Source organism: Astyanax mexicanus, chromosome 12 (assembly GCF_023375975.1).
Source record: "Astyanax mexicanus isolate ESR-SI-001 chromosome 12, AstMex3_surface, whole genome shotgun sequence".
Taxonomy (NCBI): domain Eukaryota; kingdom Metazoa; phylum Chordata; class Actinopteri; order Characiformes; family Acestrorhamphidae; genus Astyanax; species Astyanax mexicanus.
Window position 1 is genome coordinate 10,627,006 of NC_064419.1, and position 15,037 is coordinate 10,642,042.

The window sequence follows — 15,037 nt, forward strand, 5'->3', positions numbered from 1 at the left end:
TTCTCTTATCTACTCTCTTCATCTCTTCTTTTCTTTTCTATTTTCTCTTTTTCTTCTCATCTCTTCTCTTCTAATCTCTTCTCTTCTTATCTCTTCTCATCTCTTCTCTTTTTGTCACTTCTTCTTGTCTCATTTCTTCTATTCCCTTATCTTGTTTTCTCTTCCCATTTCTTCTCTTCACTGCTCTCCTCTTTTTCTCTTCTCTTCTCTTCTCTTCATTTTTGGTTGTTCCTTCTATTCTGATCAGCATGACTTGCATTGCAGGATTTGCATACTTTAAGTCTGCACCAAAATTCTAGAAATTGTAATCAAATTTTTGGCAGTATTGGGAGACGGAGTGGAAAGTAATTCAACCCAGCAAACCTAAAAAATATAGGAGCTTGATTCTATTAGTAGCTGCTTTTATTTGTGTCTCCACACCTCTGATGAGTGATCTGCCAGATATTTGAATGTAACCGTGATTATGAAGTTTGGTGAGTGTTTTTGGGGATGATGTGCATTTGTTTGTTCTTTCAAGCCTTTCGGTTTTCACAGTGTGATCCGTAAATGTCCAACAGCCTGTCACTCTTTCAGAATTCTCTCTCTGTTTCTGTTTTTCTCTTTGTTGCTTTCTTAGATTGATCAGCTCAAACAGGAGTTATCGAAAAAGGAGTCTGAAATGTTGGCGCTGCAGACCAAACTGGAGACTTTGACTAATCAGAACTCTGACTGCAAGCAGCACATCGAAGTCCTGAAGGAATCCCTGACGGCGAAGGAGCAAAGAGCCAATATCCTGCAGACTGAGGTCAGTTTCTGCAGTTTTCTCGTGTTTCAGTGTTTTGATGTCAGATGCTTATATTAGCGATTTGTATTAGAATTACTTTTTGCATAGGAAAAACAAGTTTGTAGATTTGGTGACCTCACTGGTGGAATTGTGGAATTGCAGGCAAATTACTTTAGTTGCTGTGCTGTGCTGGACTGAGTGGATTTAATCCTTTACTAACAGTGGTTGGTCAGTGCATTTTCCCACCTACTGTATACCTTGTGATGGTGTTAAAATTGTTGATGTCACCCTGTATAAACATACTACAGCATTGCTGGGTTTAACCAGACAGTTAGACTTTATTTTTAGTGTTTTCAGGAACACAAAAGCACAGTCTATTTGAAAAATACCTGAAACGTCTAAAGCTATTTTGGTTCACATTACACCATTAATATAAGTGGAACTAGTTTTGCAGTACATATTTGTACGCTGTCTTGTTGTCCTGACTTCCCATTACTTGACGTTGAATCGTGGGAGAGTTGTAGGGTTTTCATGTCCACTCTTTCATCTGGCCCTTCTGTCATTCAACAGTTTTATCTGTCAGGCTGAGCCCAGGGAGGCCTCTCTGATTTTTGTGAAACTTGGAACTTTCACTTTAGATCTCTTTGTTGGATGAGGAAATGGAGAACTCAAGCCATAACCATGTCCACTCCTCCATTACAGGAAGCAATTTGGGCTAGAATTAGACTCTTAATTGTGCGTCTGTGTGCAAAGCTTTGTACGTGTGTGTGGGCAAAAGGTAAAGGGAAGCAAATACCTCATATTTAAAAGAATGAGTCATTTCAGATTTGGAAGTGAAGGAGGGATTTTGATATTTTAGTGAGACAGTTTAGATAAGTTTGAGGGCTAATTTATTTTAATGGATTCTGCAGTACTATTCCAAGTCATTTTGGACTATTTCTACTGATCCATTTATCATGACATTTGGTCAGATCTGGAGATGGAACGAAAGAGACTCCTTCAAATCAAGAAGCTTTTTTTGTTGTTTTGTTTGTACAGAAGTACACAGTTGAGCAGAATGGCACTACTACTACAGGGGCATCATGTACTAAAATTTGCATGGGATTCCTACTAAATTTTTGCGTACACTCAGAGCTGAAATGTTACAATTAAGAAAAAATATATTTAAAAAAAATGATTATTTGGTATTAGTATCGAATTCAAAGTATCGGTATTAAAAATTCTTAAATGATGCCCAGCTCTAGTTACCATATCAATAGACATTCATTGATAGTACGCCTTATAATCTGCTGCGCCTTATAGTCTGTAAAATACTAAAAGTGTTTAGTAGAAAATTGTTCCAGTAATGTTCCAGTAATTGATGTAATATATTGTTAATTGATACATTTATTTCTGTTGTTTGTAGAAACACAATCACATACACACGTAAACCAACACAAATACAAACCTACCCAACCAAAATCCACTGTGGAAGAGAATAAAGAGAGTTATCTGTCTAGAATATCTGTCTTGCATCGTTAGCAACTCAACAATCATGTCTTTGAGTAATCAGTCAACTAAAATATCCCACTCTAATACAGTTATTCTCTTCAGTTCTTTGGGACGTGAATTTCTCTGCTTTTCAGCAACGTTGGCAGCTGCCAGTATCAGAGCAGTCCAGCAGCTGTGTTAATCTTTCTTAGCTGTGTTGTTTCAAACTGAACAACACTGAATAAAAACACTTGTGTGACTTTTAGTGGCCTTGTTGGAAAAAGGTAATTGTTTGAAACCAGTCATAACAGTACTACTCAGCAAATGACTGCTCTGACAGATCGGTGTAATAGAGTATACTGTGAACATGCTGACCAATCACTCATGTTTCTGGCAAATCTGACAGATGGAATCATTTTTTTCCACACAATTCTAACGCTTTTTAACAGCTTCACATGGATTGTAAGATTTATTTTTTCAATCGTGTAGAAAATGTGGTGTAACTGCTCACAATTCCCAATGTCCACACAATCTTTGTGAAGCACCAGCTGTAATTTAACCCTGTAATTGCAGGGGAAGCCTCTTTCTTTTGTTTAGATGTAGCGCAATGTGAAACCCAGTCTACATCTCAGATGTCCAATTATAAATTGAATACATTTTTTTATATTTCTTGACCAAAACAATTGGATTGCACTTCTTCACAAATATTATTTATTAATAACTGAGTTTTCTGATCAGTTACAACCATAGAAAAAAAAAAATATATATAAATATATTTATTTAAAGGGCTGCCTCGTGGTCACAGGCTGCAGAGTGGAGCAGAGCTGACGGTCCCGCCCATAACCAGCCCTTTTACAATAACCACACCTTTTTGAATAGAGCTGAATAACGTTTTAAAAAACTAATTCTGGAGGGATATAAAATTTGTCAATATAAGCAGAGGTTACACTAGCTGTTACATTTAAATAATGGAGGTAGAATTACAGTATATTAGAAAAAAAACATGATTGAAAGTTGTCTGTTTTGCCATTGAAACCTGTGGGGATGGGGGATGCAGCTTTCTGCTACCGAACAGCAGGGGGCACCCGACCTGTGGTGGCTTCACTTTTGAGAGACGATGCTCTGTCCAGCTATACACGGTCTATGGTTACAACAAAATGTATATGTCAGAAAGCTGTCAGAAAAGTCTAAGAAATACATGAATGAATGAATATATGAATGAAGTTACACTTATTTAGTGCCCTTTTAGAAACCCAAGCTTTATCATCACGTTTTATTAGACACAACTATTAATACTCAGCTCTCTTCCACACCAGTGAGAAGCAGCAGCCAATAGCACACAGCGTACTCTCAAACGGAAACAACCGTCCAGCTGGAGGACTGCATTGGGCACTACAGCATTTACCCAGGACCCAGAAGTGCCAATCCATATCATACATTTACACACACTATCACATCAGTTACTGAGGTAGAGATTGTATAGTTGGTAATGGTATATACAGGGTAATTAATATGAAGTTAGACCGTAGTTTTGATGATTTTTTAAATAATAGTTTAAGTTACCTAGGAGTTGAGTTACTAAATTTAAATTTAAAGAGTTTTAATCGAAAAAATAAACACTAGCGTAGCTGCATATATCGTTTTTTTTTTTGCTATGTATGTGTGTGTGTGTGTGTGTGTGTGTGTGTGTGTGTGTGTGCAAGTGAGTAAGTGTGTGGTTGAAAGAGAGAGAAAGTGCAATTATGGATTATGGCAGAAAATCTGAATATTTTATAAGACCAAGTTGTACTTTTTATAAGACCAATTTGTACAGTGTTGCAGTGTTGCAGTCCTGCTGAAAAATGAAATCCTCTCTGCTGACAACTTTTATGGAGATGCAGATTTCATTTTCCAGCAGGACTTGGCACACTGCCCACAATGCAAAAAAAAAGAGTACCAATTCTAATTTTATGAGACACTGATTTTTGTGTTTTAATGGGCTGTAAGCCATAATCATCAACAATAAAATAATTAAACACTTAAAATTGATCACTCTGTGTGTGATACATATATAAAATATATATAAGAGTTTCACATTTTGAACTGAATTCATGAAATATAGTAACTTTTTAATGATATTTAACTTTTTTGAGATGCACTAGTGGTAGTATTGGTGAAACTGTGAAGTAACAATGTAATATAAAATTTTTCCTCAGGTTAGCATATTGACTGCTGAGGGGCTCTGTCCTGGCTTCCCCTCAGTGTGTAGTCGGTTTCTGTGTTTGGTGGTTCTGTGGTCGGCTCGATAACAGGTCAGATGGAGCAGTCAGTGGAGGGATCGGCGTGGCCCAGCGCAAACACGCACACCGTCCAAAGAAAAGAGCCTCCGTGTTTTGGAAGCAGCAGAGTGTCCATGTGGAAAAGTAATAAAAAGCAGTAACTTAGGGGAGAGAAAGGCAATGATGAGATATTTAATGGTTTACACAGACACACACACATACACACAACCATTCACATTGATGTGCAACCCCATTTTGCTTATTCAACCATGCATATACACTCTCACTGTGAACCAAGCCTTGCATTACAGTGGTGTGAGCCAGTTCACTTTTTCTTCTACATCTGTATTCCCAGGCTAAAATTGCTATGAAGGCTCCAGAAGGGCAGATCCAGTTCATGCATCCATATTAATCCTGTTTATCTAATAGTGTACTTATCTAATAGACAGTGCAAGCATACATGGAATTACTTGCTGTTTTTATTAATGCACAATTTGAAAAGCTTTTAATAAACATCTAAATAAAAGTTCTGCGTAAAAAAAAAACAACAACACTAGAAATAATAAGAGTAGAAGTCATCTTCACACCTGCATATACTTTTATACATTGGTTTGCTCTTGTTTATGGATCAAAGGAAGCATATATTAATATATGCAAAATCTCTCAATCTAGTTAAATTGAGATGAGAACCTCGACACAGAATGAGGCATGTAAGCATGATTTAATGATTTAGCATTAGCATTCAGTTTGCGCTGTTGCTAATTGGTGGAGTATGAACTTTTATTATTTATTAGCTACATTAGTCTAATAGCTCCAGCACTAAACTAGAGAAGCAAACCACGGACACCAGATGATTGACTACAATTGGAGTAAGGGGAAAACTTAGATTTTCTGCCAAGCTACTGCTTTAATAGGTTTCAGGAGAATTTTCATGGAAAAAAATCGTTGCTTCTGGCTTTGCAGACATTTTGTCCTTCCCGTAAGAAGCCTGGAAGTTGTGTGTGCATGTTCTGTACGTGTGTGCATGTGTGTATTTTGCTTATTTAAATCATTTTTTGTGTTTTTTAAGGATTGTAAGCATATTTTTTGCGCTATTTTTAGATCTTGATTTTTTAAACTTGATATCCCCGTAGTCTGGAGTATGCCCTCTGAATTTAGAGAGGATTTATGGAGGACATGATGGAGAACACGTATTACATCATAAGAAACTACAGTCTAACCACCATGAAGAGTATTACTGAAATGCAACTTGATGCATTCACCTCTCCTCCCTTATCCGTCTCACTTTTAGACATAATGTCGTCATAGTCTCTCGCTCTCCCCCCCCCCCCCCCCCCCCCTTCTCCTCGACTCTTCTTTATTTTTCTTTGCCCAAGGGGCTTTAGTAAATGAAGGAGGTCCACTATGCATCACTTATGCTGTTGACATGTGGTAGCAATTTCCCCAGGTTGCTTTAAGCCTGTGTGCGCACACACACACACTCTTGCACACTCTAATTGGTGTGTGTGTATTGCCTCACAGTGTGTATGTCTGTGTTAAGTGTGTGTGTGTGTGTGCACCGCAGTACATTAGGCCTGTGTGATACGGACAAAATTCCTTGTTTTGATTATATTATATGATCAGTAAGGTGTATTGTAAGATATTATTGTTAAGATATATTACAACACTGTTTTGATCCTATTCATGTAAGTTGGTTAACACTTTATGCTTAATTGTGAAGTTATCATAACAAAAATTTTTTAGTTTTAGTTTGGTGTTAAACGGTTGGACATTACTTTGTGGGTCAGCATGTGTAAAAACAGGTTTCATACACTTTTTAGTTGGACTTAGGGCGTGTCTGTGTGTCTTTGGTATCATGAGGATGAAAAAAATATTCTTTGTGTGGCTTGAAATGCGAAAAAAAAGGCTTGGTCAGGTGTGCTCTGACTTTGGTATCTTAACAGCGCAGAGTTTTGTGCAACTCATAAGAGTTAACTGACCTGCACGTTCACACTGTGAATGTGCACCAGCAGTTCATTTATGGGAACAGCAATGTTTTTTTATTCTTTATTCAGTTTATTGTTGATGTAAAAGCTATGAAATGCATAGCTATGATAGAAATGTAAAGGATGACTGTTGACCGTTGTCAGGGTTTTAATCAGTCAGTGGCGCACCTGTAGTTTCTGCCACCAAGATAGGAACACTCCAGAAATTGACCTGAACACACCTCACTTCACTTCACAGACCACCACACCCATCAGTGTAGATTTATTCCGATTCACAGGCCTATATAGGGCTAAAATACTTAAAAAAAACTCTGAGCTGATGTGTTTTTTAGCTCAAAAAAGCTTTTTTCCTTCAATAAATGGAGACAAATATTTGTAAAGCTAATTTTCTATGACTTTTCCAAAACTATCTGTCTATTTTTTTTACTGGAAATTGCTATTTTCAAATTTCATGACTTTTCGAAAACTGTCTGGCTATTTGTTTTACTATTATTTTATTTTTTATTTCTCTACTTTTCTAAAACTGTCTGGCTATTTTTATTATTATTATTTTATTTTTTATTTCATAATTTTCTAAAACTGTCTGGCTATTTTTATTACTGTGTTTTTTATTTATTATTTATTTATTTTTTTTATACCTTTTTTCAAAACTGTCTGGCTTTTTTTTATTTATTTATAATTTTTTTATTTCATTTTTTTTTAACTGTTTGATTGTTTTTATTACTTTTTTATTTATTTATTTTCAAATTTCATACCTTTTCCAAAACTGTCTGGCTATTTTTATTATTATTATTATTATTTTTTGTTTATTTCATTACTTTTCTAAAACTGTTTGGCTGTTTTTATTATTTATTTATTTATTTATTTTATTTCATACCTTTTCCAAAACTGTCTGGCTATTTTTATTATTATTATTATATATTTTTTTTGTTTATTTCATTACTTTTCTAAAACTGTCTGGCTATTTTTATTATTATTATTATATATTTTTTTTGTTTATTTCATTACTTTTCTAAAACTGTCTGGCTATTTTTTTTTTACTGGAAATTGCCTTTTTTTTTCAAATTCCATGACTTTTCCAGGCTTTTCATGACTGAAAGAACCCTGTAAAAAGCTTAACCTACCTAAAGCACCTGTTTTCTACTATTTATTTCCTTTAGTGATTATTTTTTTCTCACTAATGCATGAATGATGTGTGAGTGAATACATGTAACAAAGACAATCATCATTCATTTTACACAAGTTTCCACCCTTTACTTTATTGCTTGGTTTTTAGTGCATACTATAAATGGGCGTGGATGTTATAGGTAGATAAATAGAAATTAAATGGTTCTCAGAACATAAAAAGAAGGTAAAAGTGAATAAAATAGAGCTAGGTTTGCGGTTTCTGTATTATAGTTCATAAACAGTTTAGCAGTGTGTTTTGTCCATCTGTCCTCATCTGCTCTTTATGAGGCACATCCACAGACCCCGCGGGAGTGGTCTCTCCGCACTCTCTCCATCCATCTCTCGCAGGGAGGAGAAGAGGAGAAGGTGAAGTGAAAGAGGGATGAGGTTAGTGACTCCTCTTTTCCTCTCTTCATCAATCACCTGAAGGAAAACACCTTGGCTAAGCTTTGCTTAGTTGGGACACTTGGTTCTTTGCAGACTGAGGAATGTGGCTACACAAAGACACACACTCAGACATAAACACACACACACACACACACACACACACACACACTCACACGTTTTCCCTGTGTCCCTCTGGGGGTCAGGGATGGAGCTGGAGGTAGCTAATTTAAAGAAAAAAAAAATACGTCCCCCACTCGTCTGTAAGTATCTTTGCACCTCTGTCTAATAAGCTCTATTTGCTCCCATTCATTCAACCAATGAGCTGACAGGATAATGGACACATCAGCCTCAGTCTGAAAAGTGTAGTTGACCCTCACCCTGAGGTCAATGGTCACACCAGGCTCTAAATGTCCCCCTGTGAGGCGTGTGTGTGTGTGTGTGTGTTAGGGGGTGGAAGTTCTTATTTTAGATGGATAGCTCCCTCAGTGCTGTTTTTAGCAATTGGAAGAGGAAGCAGTGTTCACTTTTGTCAGCTCCACTCCTTCTCCAGTGTTGATCTTAGCCAGTGACAGGTCATTTTTTCTTAACCTTCTTGACCTCGGGTCAAAGTACACCCAACTGATTGCTGGGGTTGATTTTATGTGGGTGTATTTACAGGGTTCGTACTGTCATGAAAAACTTGGGGGAAAAACAAAATTCCCAGAAAGTTTGGGAAAAGTCGTAGAAGTTTGGTGTATAAATCTTTGTGTTTCAGTTTATCGATGGAAAAAATCTATTTTGAGCTAATAAATACATCAGCTCAGAAATAATTCAGTAATTTAACCCTACACAATGGACACATGTTTTATTATTATTATTATTACTATAATCCAGGGGTGTCCAAGCTTTTTTTGTTGGGGGCCAGAAAGAGAAATATTTTTAAAGTCACGGAACAAACTCTGTAATAAAACAAATAATGAAATATACCACTTTAAATAATACTTTTTTCCTGATTATTTCATTACATTTTACTTGACTAACTATCTTTATCTTTGACAGTGTTGTGTAAACTAAGATTCAAATTGATGTTTAATTTCATGATGTCTCTTAATATTAAACTCCTTAATTACGGCAACTTTTAGACTCTTTGGCCTGTTTTTCTGCGCTAGAAATGTGCAGCCTCTCTGATTTTAGACTCTTTGGCCCGTTTTTCTGTGCTAGAAATGCGCACCCTCGCCGCTTTTAGACTCTTTTGCCCCGTTTTTCTGCGCTAGAATGCGCACCCTCTCCGACACTTTGGCCCGTTTCTGACACCTAGCGTTCAAACTTTGAATCTCACATTATAAAAACCTGCTTAACAGCGGGCCAACTTTCATTCTATTTCTAAAATACCTAGCGGGCCGCTCCAAAAAAGGAGTTTGGACACCCCTGCTATAATCAGTTTTAAATATAGTTTTAGTTGATTTTTGGTTTCATTTTCCATATTTTAATTGTCTACACTGGTGTTTTTAAAATTGTATAGTCATAGTATAGAACTGGGTATTGAAATGTGTTGCCAAAAAGGCACTGAAAGAAATGTCTCTGTACCAAAAGGTTAAAAAAAACACAATAAATAAAAAGTGGGGCTTGTTTTCGATACTTTGCATTAAATGTAAAGAGAGGTTTTTTAAAAAATGCAGTAACAATTAACAAACATTACACTGTGCAGCTCACAATATTACAAATATATGCATAGGTATGATGGACACCTGTGGACAAATTTCCGTGTTTGTTGCTTACTAAACATAATAGATTAATTTTATGTTATGTCCAAACCATCACTGATTGGTGGAAACTTCACACTAGACCTCAAGCAGTTTGGACTGTGTGTCTCTCCACTCTTCCTCCAGACTCTGATCCCTTGATTTACAAATATAATGTAAAATTTACTGATGCTCAGTGATGGTTTGAAGAGCCATGTTATCTGCTGTTGTAGATCCACTGTGTTATATATATATATACATATATGCAGTGTTGGGCGTTACTTTTTTCAGTAACGAATAATCTAACTAATTACTCTGACTGTAACTATAACGCCGTTACCATTTCCGACACCCCGTTACTGCACGTTACTTTAGCCTCTATGAACTTTTTTTTTGTTGTAACTTTGGTTTGCCCTGGTTAACCCCTCTTCTTTCCGGTGAACTTGAGCTTCTGGCCGCTGTGCCTGTGCCTTGGCGTGGTGAAGTGAGGCACAATTGTGACGATTTGCTGCTCTAATCAATTCAGTGATTGCCGTGGACAACCCAAGTTCCGATTTAAGGAAGTTAAGCTCTTTTTAGCTGCTCCGGTTTTTGTGGTGCTGCTGCTTTCTCTTTCAGAGCTTAAATTCTCTGCCCAAACCCGACCTGACCCAAAGACCGTCCCAAAATCGGGCTCCTATTTTTATTTTATATAAAGCTCTGGTGTGATAATCACAATGTTGCTAAATAACCAATTATTATTGTTCACTAAAGCGAACGAAATAGCGAAAACTGAAAGTGAAAAAACATTTGTGTTAACTGAATCTAATAAAAACGGTAATTAAAAGGAAAAAACATAACTATCTCAAACTGTATTTTGTGTTTATAAAACTAACTAAAACGAACTAAAATTACTGAATTTTTGTGTTTAATTTATTTATAAGAGCTGTTGTACAGGAGTTGTACAGCGGGCGGTGTAGCCGCAAAATACGACAGAAAACACTGAAAAACTGCAGAACTATGTATGGGATTACAATATGAGTGCAAGGCAGATGAAAGAGAAACAGGAGATTCAGTATGTGAGAACATTTACCTGTGAGTAGCTCATTTCAGAACAAGCAAATATCTCTCTCTCTCTCTCTCTCTCTCTCTCTTTCTCTCTCTCTCTTTCTCTCTCACGTTTATTAGATTGATCTCTCTGATGAGATGTGTGAAAACTAATAAAAACTAGCAAGCCCACCCTAAAAACAAATTAAAACTTACTCAATCAAACTATAATAAAATGAAAAATGTAATCACGTAGCTCTGGGCGCACGTGAACGCCTCGGCGTTTGACTTGCAGCACTGTGTGTAGCTGTTCTTAAAAATTTTAATTAAATAATAGTTTTATGCTATGTTTCAGTGTTAATTAACATAATTCTGATTATATTTCACTCATTCAATCAGCCCGAAAACAGACAGTTTATGGTTTGGGTTGGCTCGGGCTCATAATGACAGTTCATGGTTCGGGCTTGGGCAGAACGTGCACGGGCTCCGGCTGGGTCGGGTCGGATTTTTTGGGCCGATCTAAGCTCTATTCTCTTTTGGTGAAGCTGTTATATTAATACCATTTTAACGGTCATTAGATTGTTGTTTTTGTCCATTATTTTGTTTTGTTTATATACATATTTCCTTTGAGTGTGGCTTGGTTTGTTTAACTCCAGACGCGTTTTTCCGTTTTTTCAATTTTTTTCAGTATTACATGTTTTAGTAATTTTCTTTGGTTGTGTGGAGAATTTCGTTTTTTTTTTTTGTAATTCGTTAGATTATATTTTTGTCAACATTTTGGGTTAATTATCGTTTGGTATTTTTCTAATAATAGTAAATACATAATTCATTTCCTTTTTTTTTGACGGGCGAATAATAAAAGTAACGCGATAGTTACTTTTACTGGTAACTAGTTACTTTTATAGTGGAGTAACTCCATTAGTAACTCAGTTACTTTTTTGGAGAAGTAACGAGTAACTATAACTAATTACTTTTTCAAAGTAACGTGCCCAACACTGCATATATGTAAGCCAAAGTCAGTGCAATGTTTTGCTGACAACTTTTATAGAGATGAGGATTTCATTTTCCAGCAGGACTTGGCACACTGCCCACACTGCCAAAAGTACCAATTGGTCTAATATAATATTCAAATTTTCCGAGCCACTGATTTTTGGGTTTTCATTGGCTGTAAGCCATAATCATCAACAAAAAATGTAAACATAAAATAGATCACTCTGTGTTTAATACATCTAAATAATATATAAGTTTCACATTTTGAACTGAATTCATGAAATAAAGTAACTTTTTAATGATATTCAAATTTTTTGAGATGCACTGGTATGTGGGTGTATTTGTGAGCAATTTAATGATACAATTAGGACTGGGTATTAAAATTCGCAATGACCAAAATGTCTCAGCACTACTGAGTAACGAAAAGTAACAAAAATACAATATAATATATATATATAATAATGTAAATGTAATGTAACAATATATATAATAATAATAATAATAATAATAATAATAATAAAATTGGTGCCTATTTTTGATACTTTGCTCATAAACCTGCCAAAAATGTAAAACAAAAAGAAAATGCCACCTTCCTTTTTGATGCCACACACGGTCACTGTATTGGATGTGTGCTCTTTTCATTTTTATACACTTTTTTATATGTGAGTGTGTTTTTCTATAACTAAATCATAAAATTCAGTGAGATTAGTTCTTCATGAACTCCCGAACGACGCCTTGTCCTGAAAGGCCTGCAGTGTTGTGTAAATGATCTGTAGCACAGGTACAGTACTGTTCACATTCAGAAACATTTAACGTTGCTGTGCGTCTCCCATAGCAACACATTATCATCCATCACCTGTTGTATAAATAACAGCACTGCAGAGACACCCACTGCAGGCTGTATGTTACGTCAAGACTCAGGGGTTTCCATGCTTGGACTTTACCTTGGATTTATATAGAATGCTTAGTGGAGGTGATTTTTTTGCATGTGAAGTTGTTCATGTCTCAGTGTTTAGGTGTGATTTGTGTATGTATGGGGTGTGTGTTTGTGTGTAATAGTAGAATTTACGGTATTTGTGTCAGTGTCTGAATCTCGCCTGTGATTAATTCTCTCTCTATTTGTTGTTGTTTAAAGAGGGAAACATCAGAGTCGTAAAAATTCGGAAACGAGCGAAGACTGGGAGCAGGATGCGGGGGAACGAGCGCTTTGGAGCAAGCAGGAAAAATAATCAAATGCCGAGTGGCTCTTAGTGATTTGGAGCACACCCTGTAAATACCCTCTGAGCTGGGTGATAATGATGATTAATGACAGTAAGGATGGTATGAGTGGGGAATGTGATGGTGGAAAATATGAGCAAGGAAGTGAGTTGTGAGCGTTTAATGGCTCCCTGTGGAACAGTGGAAGCTCTGTGATCAGTGTGGACAGTGTTAAAAGCATGTTTAGGGCATGTGAGGTTATTGTTGCTGCACACTTTTAGCAGTGGGGAAAGTTTTAGATTCTTAGGGCGCTTTCATACCAGCACTATTTGGTTAGTTTATACCTTTAACACCCAAAGAACCATTTGGACCCTGTTTCCACGTAAAAGAAAACACTGGGAGCCGCAAATACACTGTAAAAAACAAAACTTAAAATTGTTCTGCTTAATATGATTTTTAAGTCAGCTGAATGAGAAATATTGAATTGCACCCTAAAATATAGCAAACTAATCATCCTAACTCACTTTATTAAGTTTCTTGTTAAAAGTTGGTCCAAATAAATAATCTGTGTTGACAAAATTGACTAATTGTAGTTGAACCCTAATCGAGGTCATGCCAACTACTCTGCACATGCTCAGTTTGACCCTTTATTTGATCCGGGTCTATGGAGCAATGTTAATCACACTATTTGCATATTGGGCGTGTCCTTCCACCTCTCACTCACCATCAGTGTGTAAGCATTCTCCACAAGCTGCCTTCTCTTGGAATTTGCATATCTGTTATATAATTGTAATTGCCTGGCCTCAGTGTTGAAGCTCGTAAGAGCAGGTTACTATATTCTGTGTTGCCAAGTCAGTCTGGTACATTTGCATTAATTGCAATAGTTTTACATAACTGACAATAAGGTGGATATGTGATAGTCATAAATTCCAATTACCCAGTTGCTATGTTCAGTTAACAAAAGTGTAGCGTTGCAATCACTAAATGATTTTGATTCATGTAAAACATTTTATTGGCAACTTATTTTTTTTGTTGGTCCTAAAGGATGGTCAGCAAAACTTGCAATACACATTTTGTAGAATTTAAATCAGGCCAACAAAAGACACAAATTACATTTTTAAGTTGGTGAGATTTAATATTTAAAGTTTTAATACATATGATCTGGGTTAAAGGTTTCTGGTTGGCACAACTGCATGTTTTTTTTTTTTTTTTTTCAAAACTTAAAAGACTGAGTTGGCCTCAAACCTCTAAAATGTAGTGCAGTAAGTTGCCTTAATATTTTGAGTTTTCTTAACTTTTTTATTTTTACAGTGTACTTTTTGGGCCCTATTTTAGTGTTCTATAGTGCACCGGTCATTTGCGTATTACGCAATTTGATTTAGGGCGTGTCAATATGTCTTTGGAATCGTGAGGACGCAAAATACGCCTTTGCACAGCTTAAAAAGGAATGTACTAATTCACTTAATTAATCATGGGTGTTTTTGGGTAACGTGAAATCAGCGTGCCAGTCTCATTCGTTTTAAGAGTCAGGTGCACTCTGACTTTGGATCTCTGCGCTTTTGTGCGTCTCAGCAGAGGAAACTGAGCTGCTGGTTGACGCTGTGAAGGAGCTCCAGCAGCTCATTCACGGGAATAGCAATGTTATTTTATTTAGTATTCTGTTTATTGTTGATGTAAAAGTCAGGTTTGCAACACTGACTAACTGACATTAGTTTCACTTTCAAATCATGGAAACAGCACACCAAAGCCTGTCCTTTATATTTGACAGTATTTCATTAACTGAATTGAGTTTTATTTTATATTTGTAACCTCGCTCTGAACTCAGTTCCGCGCGCTGCGAAAGAGACGAGGTGCAGTGCACTTTGCCTAAATAACAATAAATAACATTTCAGTAAGGATGCTGGTTATAGTGTGTTTTATACTATTGCTTTGCTGCTTAAACTACACTTGATCCGACGTCATTTAATAAAACGTTAAACTTTTTTTTTTTACCAAGACAGAGGCGCAATGCTATATAGTAATTAATAGTTACTGTGCACATTTTTTATATTTTATTTTTGGTTCCTGAATTGA

General features: G+C 36.2%; 1 protein-coding gene across 6 annotated transcripts in view; it reads left to right on the top strand.

Annotated features, from left to right (window-relative positions):
• LOC103032091 (ERC protein 2) overlaps positions 1–15,037 on the top strand; it is a 452,130-nt gene that overhangs the window by 167,081 nt on the left and 270,012 nt on the right. For all 6 annotated transcript variants that reach the window (XM_049485683.1, XM_049485682.1, XM_049485684.1 and 3 more), the window contains one exon: positions 617–784. In XM_049485683.1, coding sequence (XP_049341640.1) covers positions 617–784 — 168 coding nt within the window. The remainder of the gene's footprint in view (positions 1–616; positions 785–15,037) is intronic.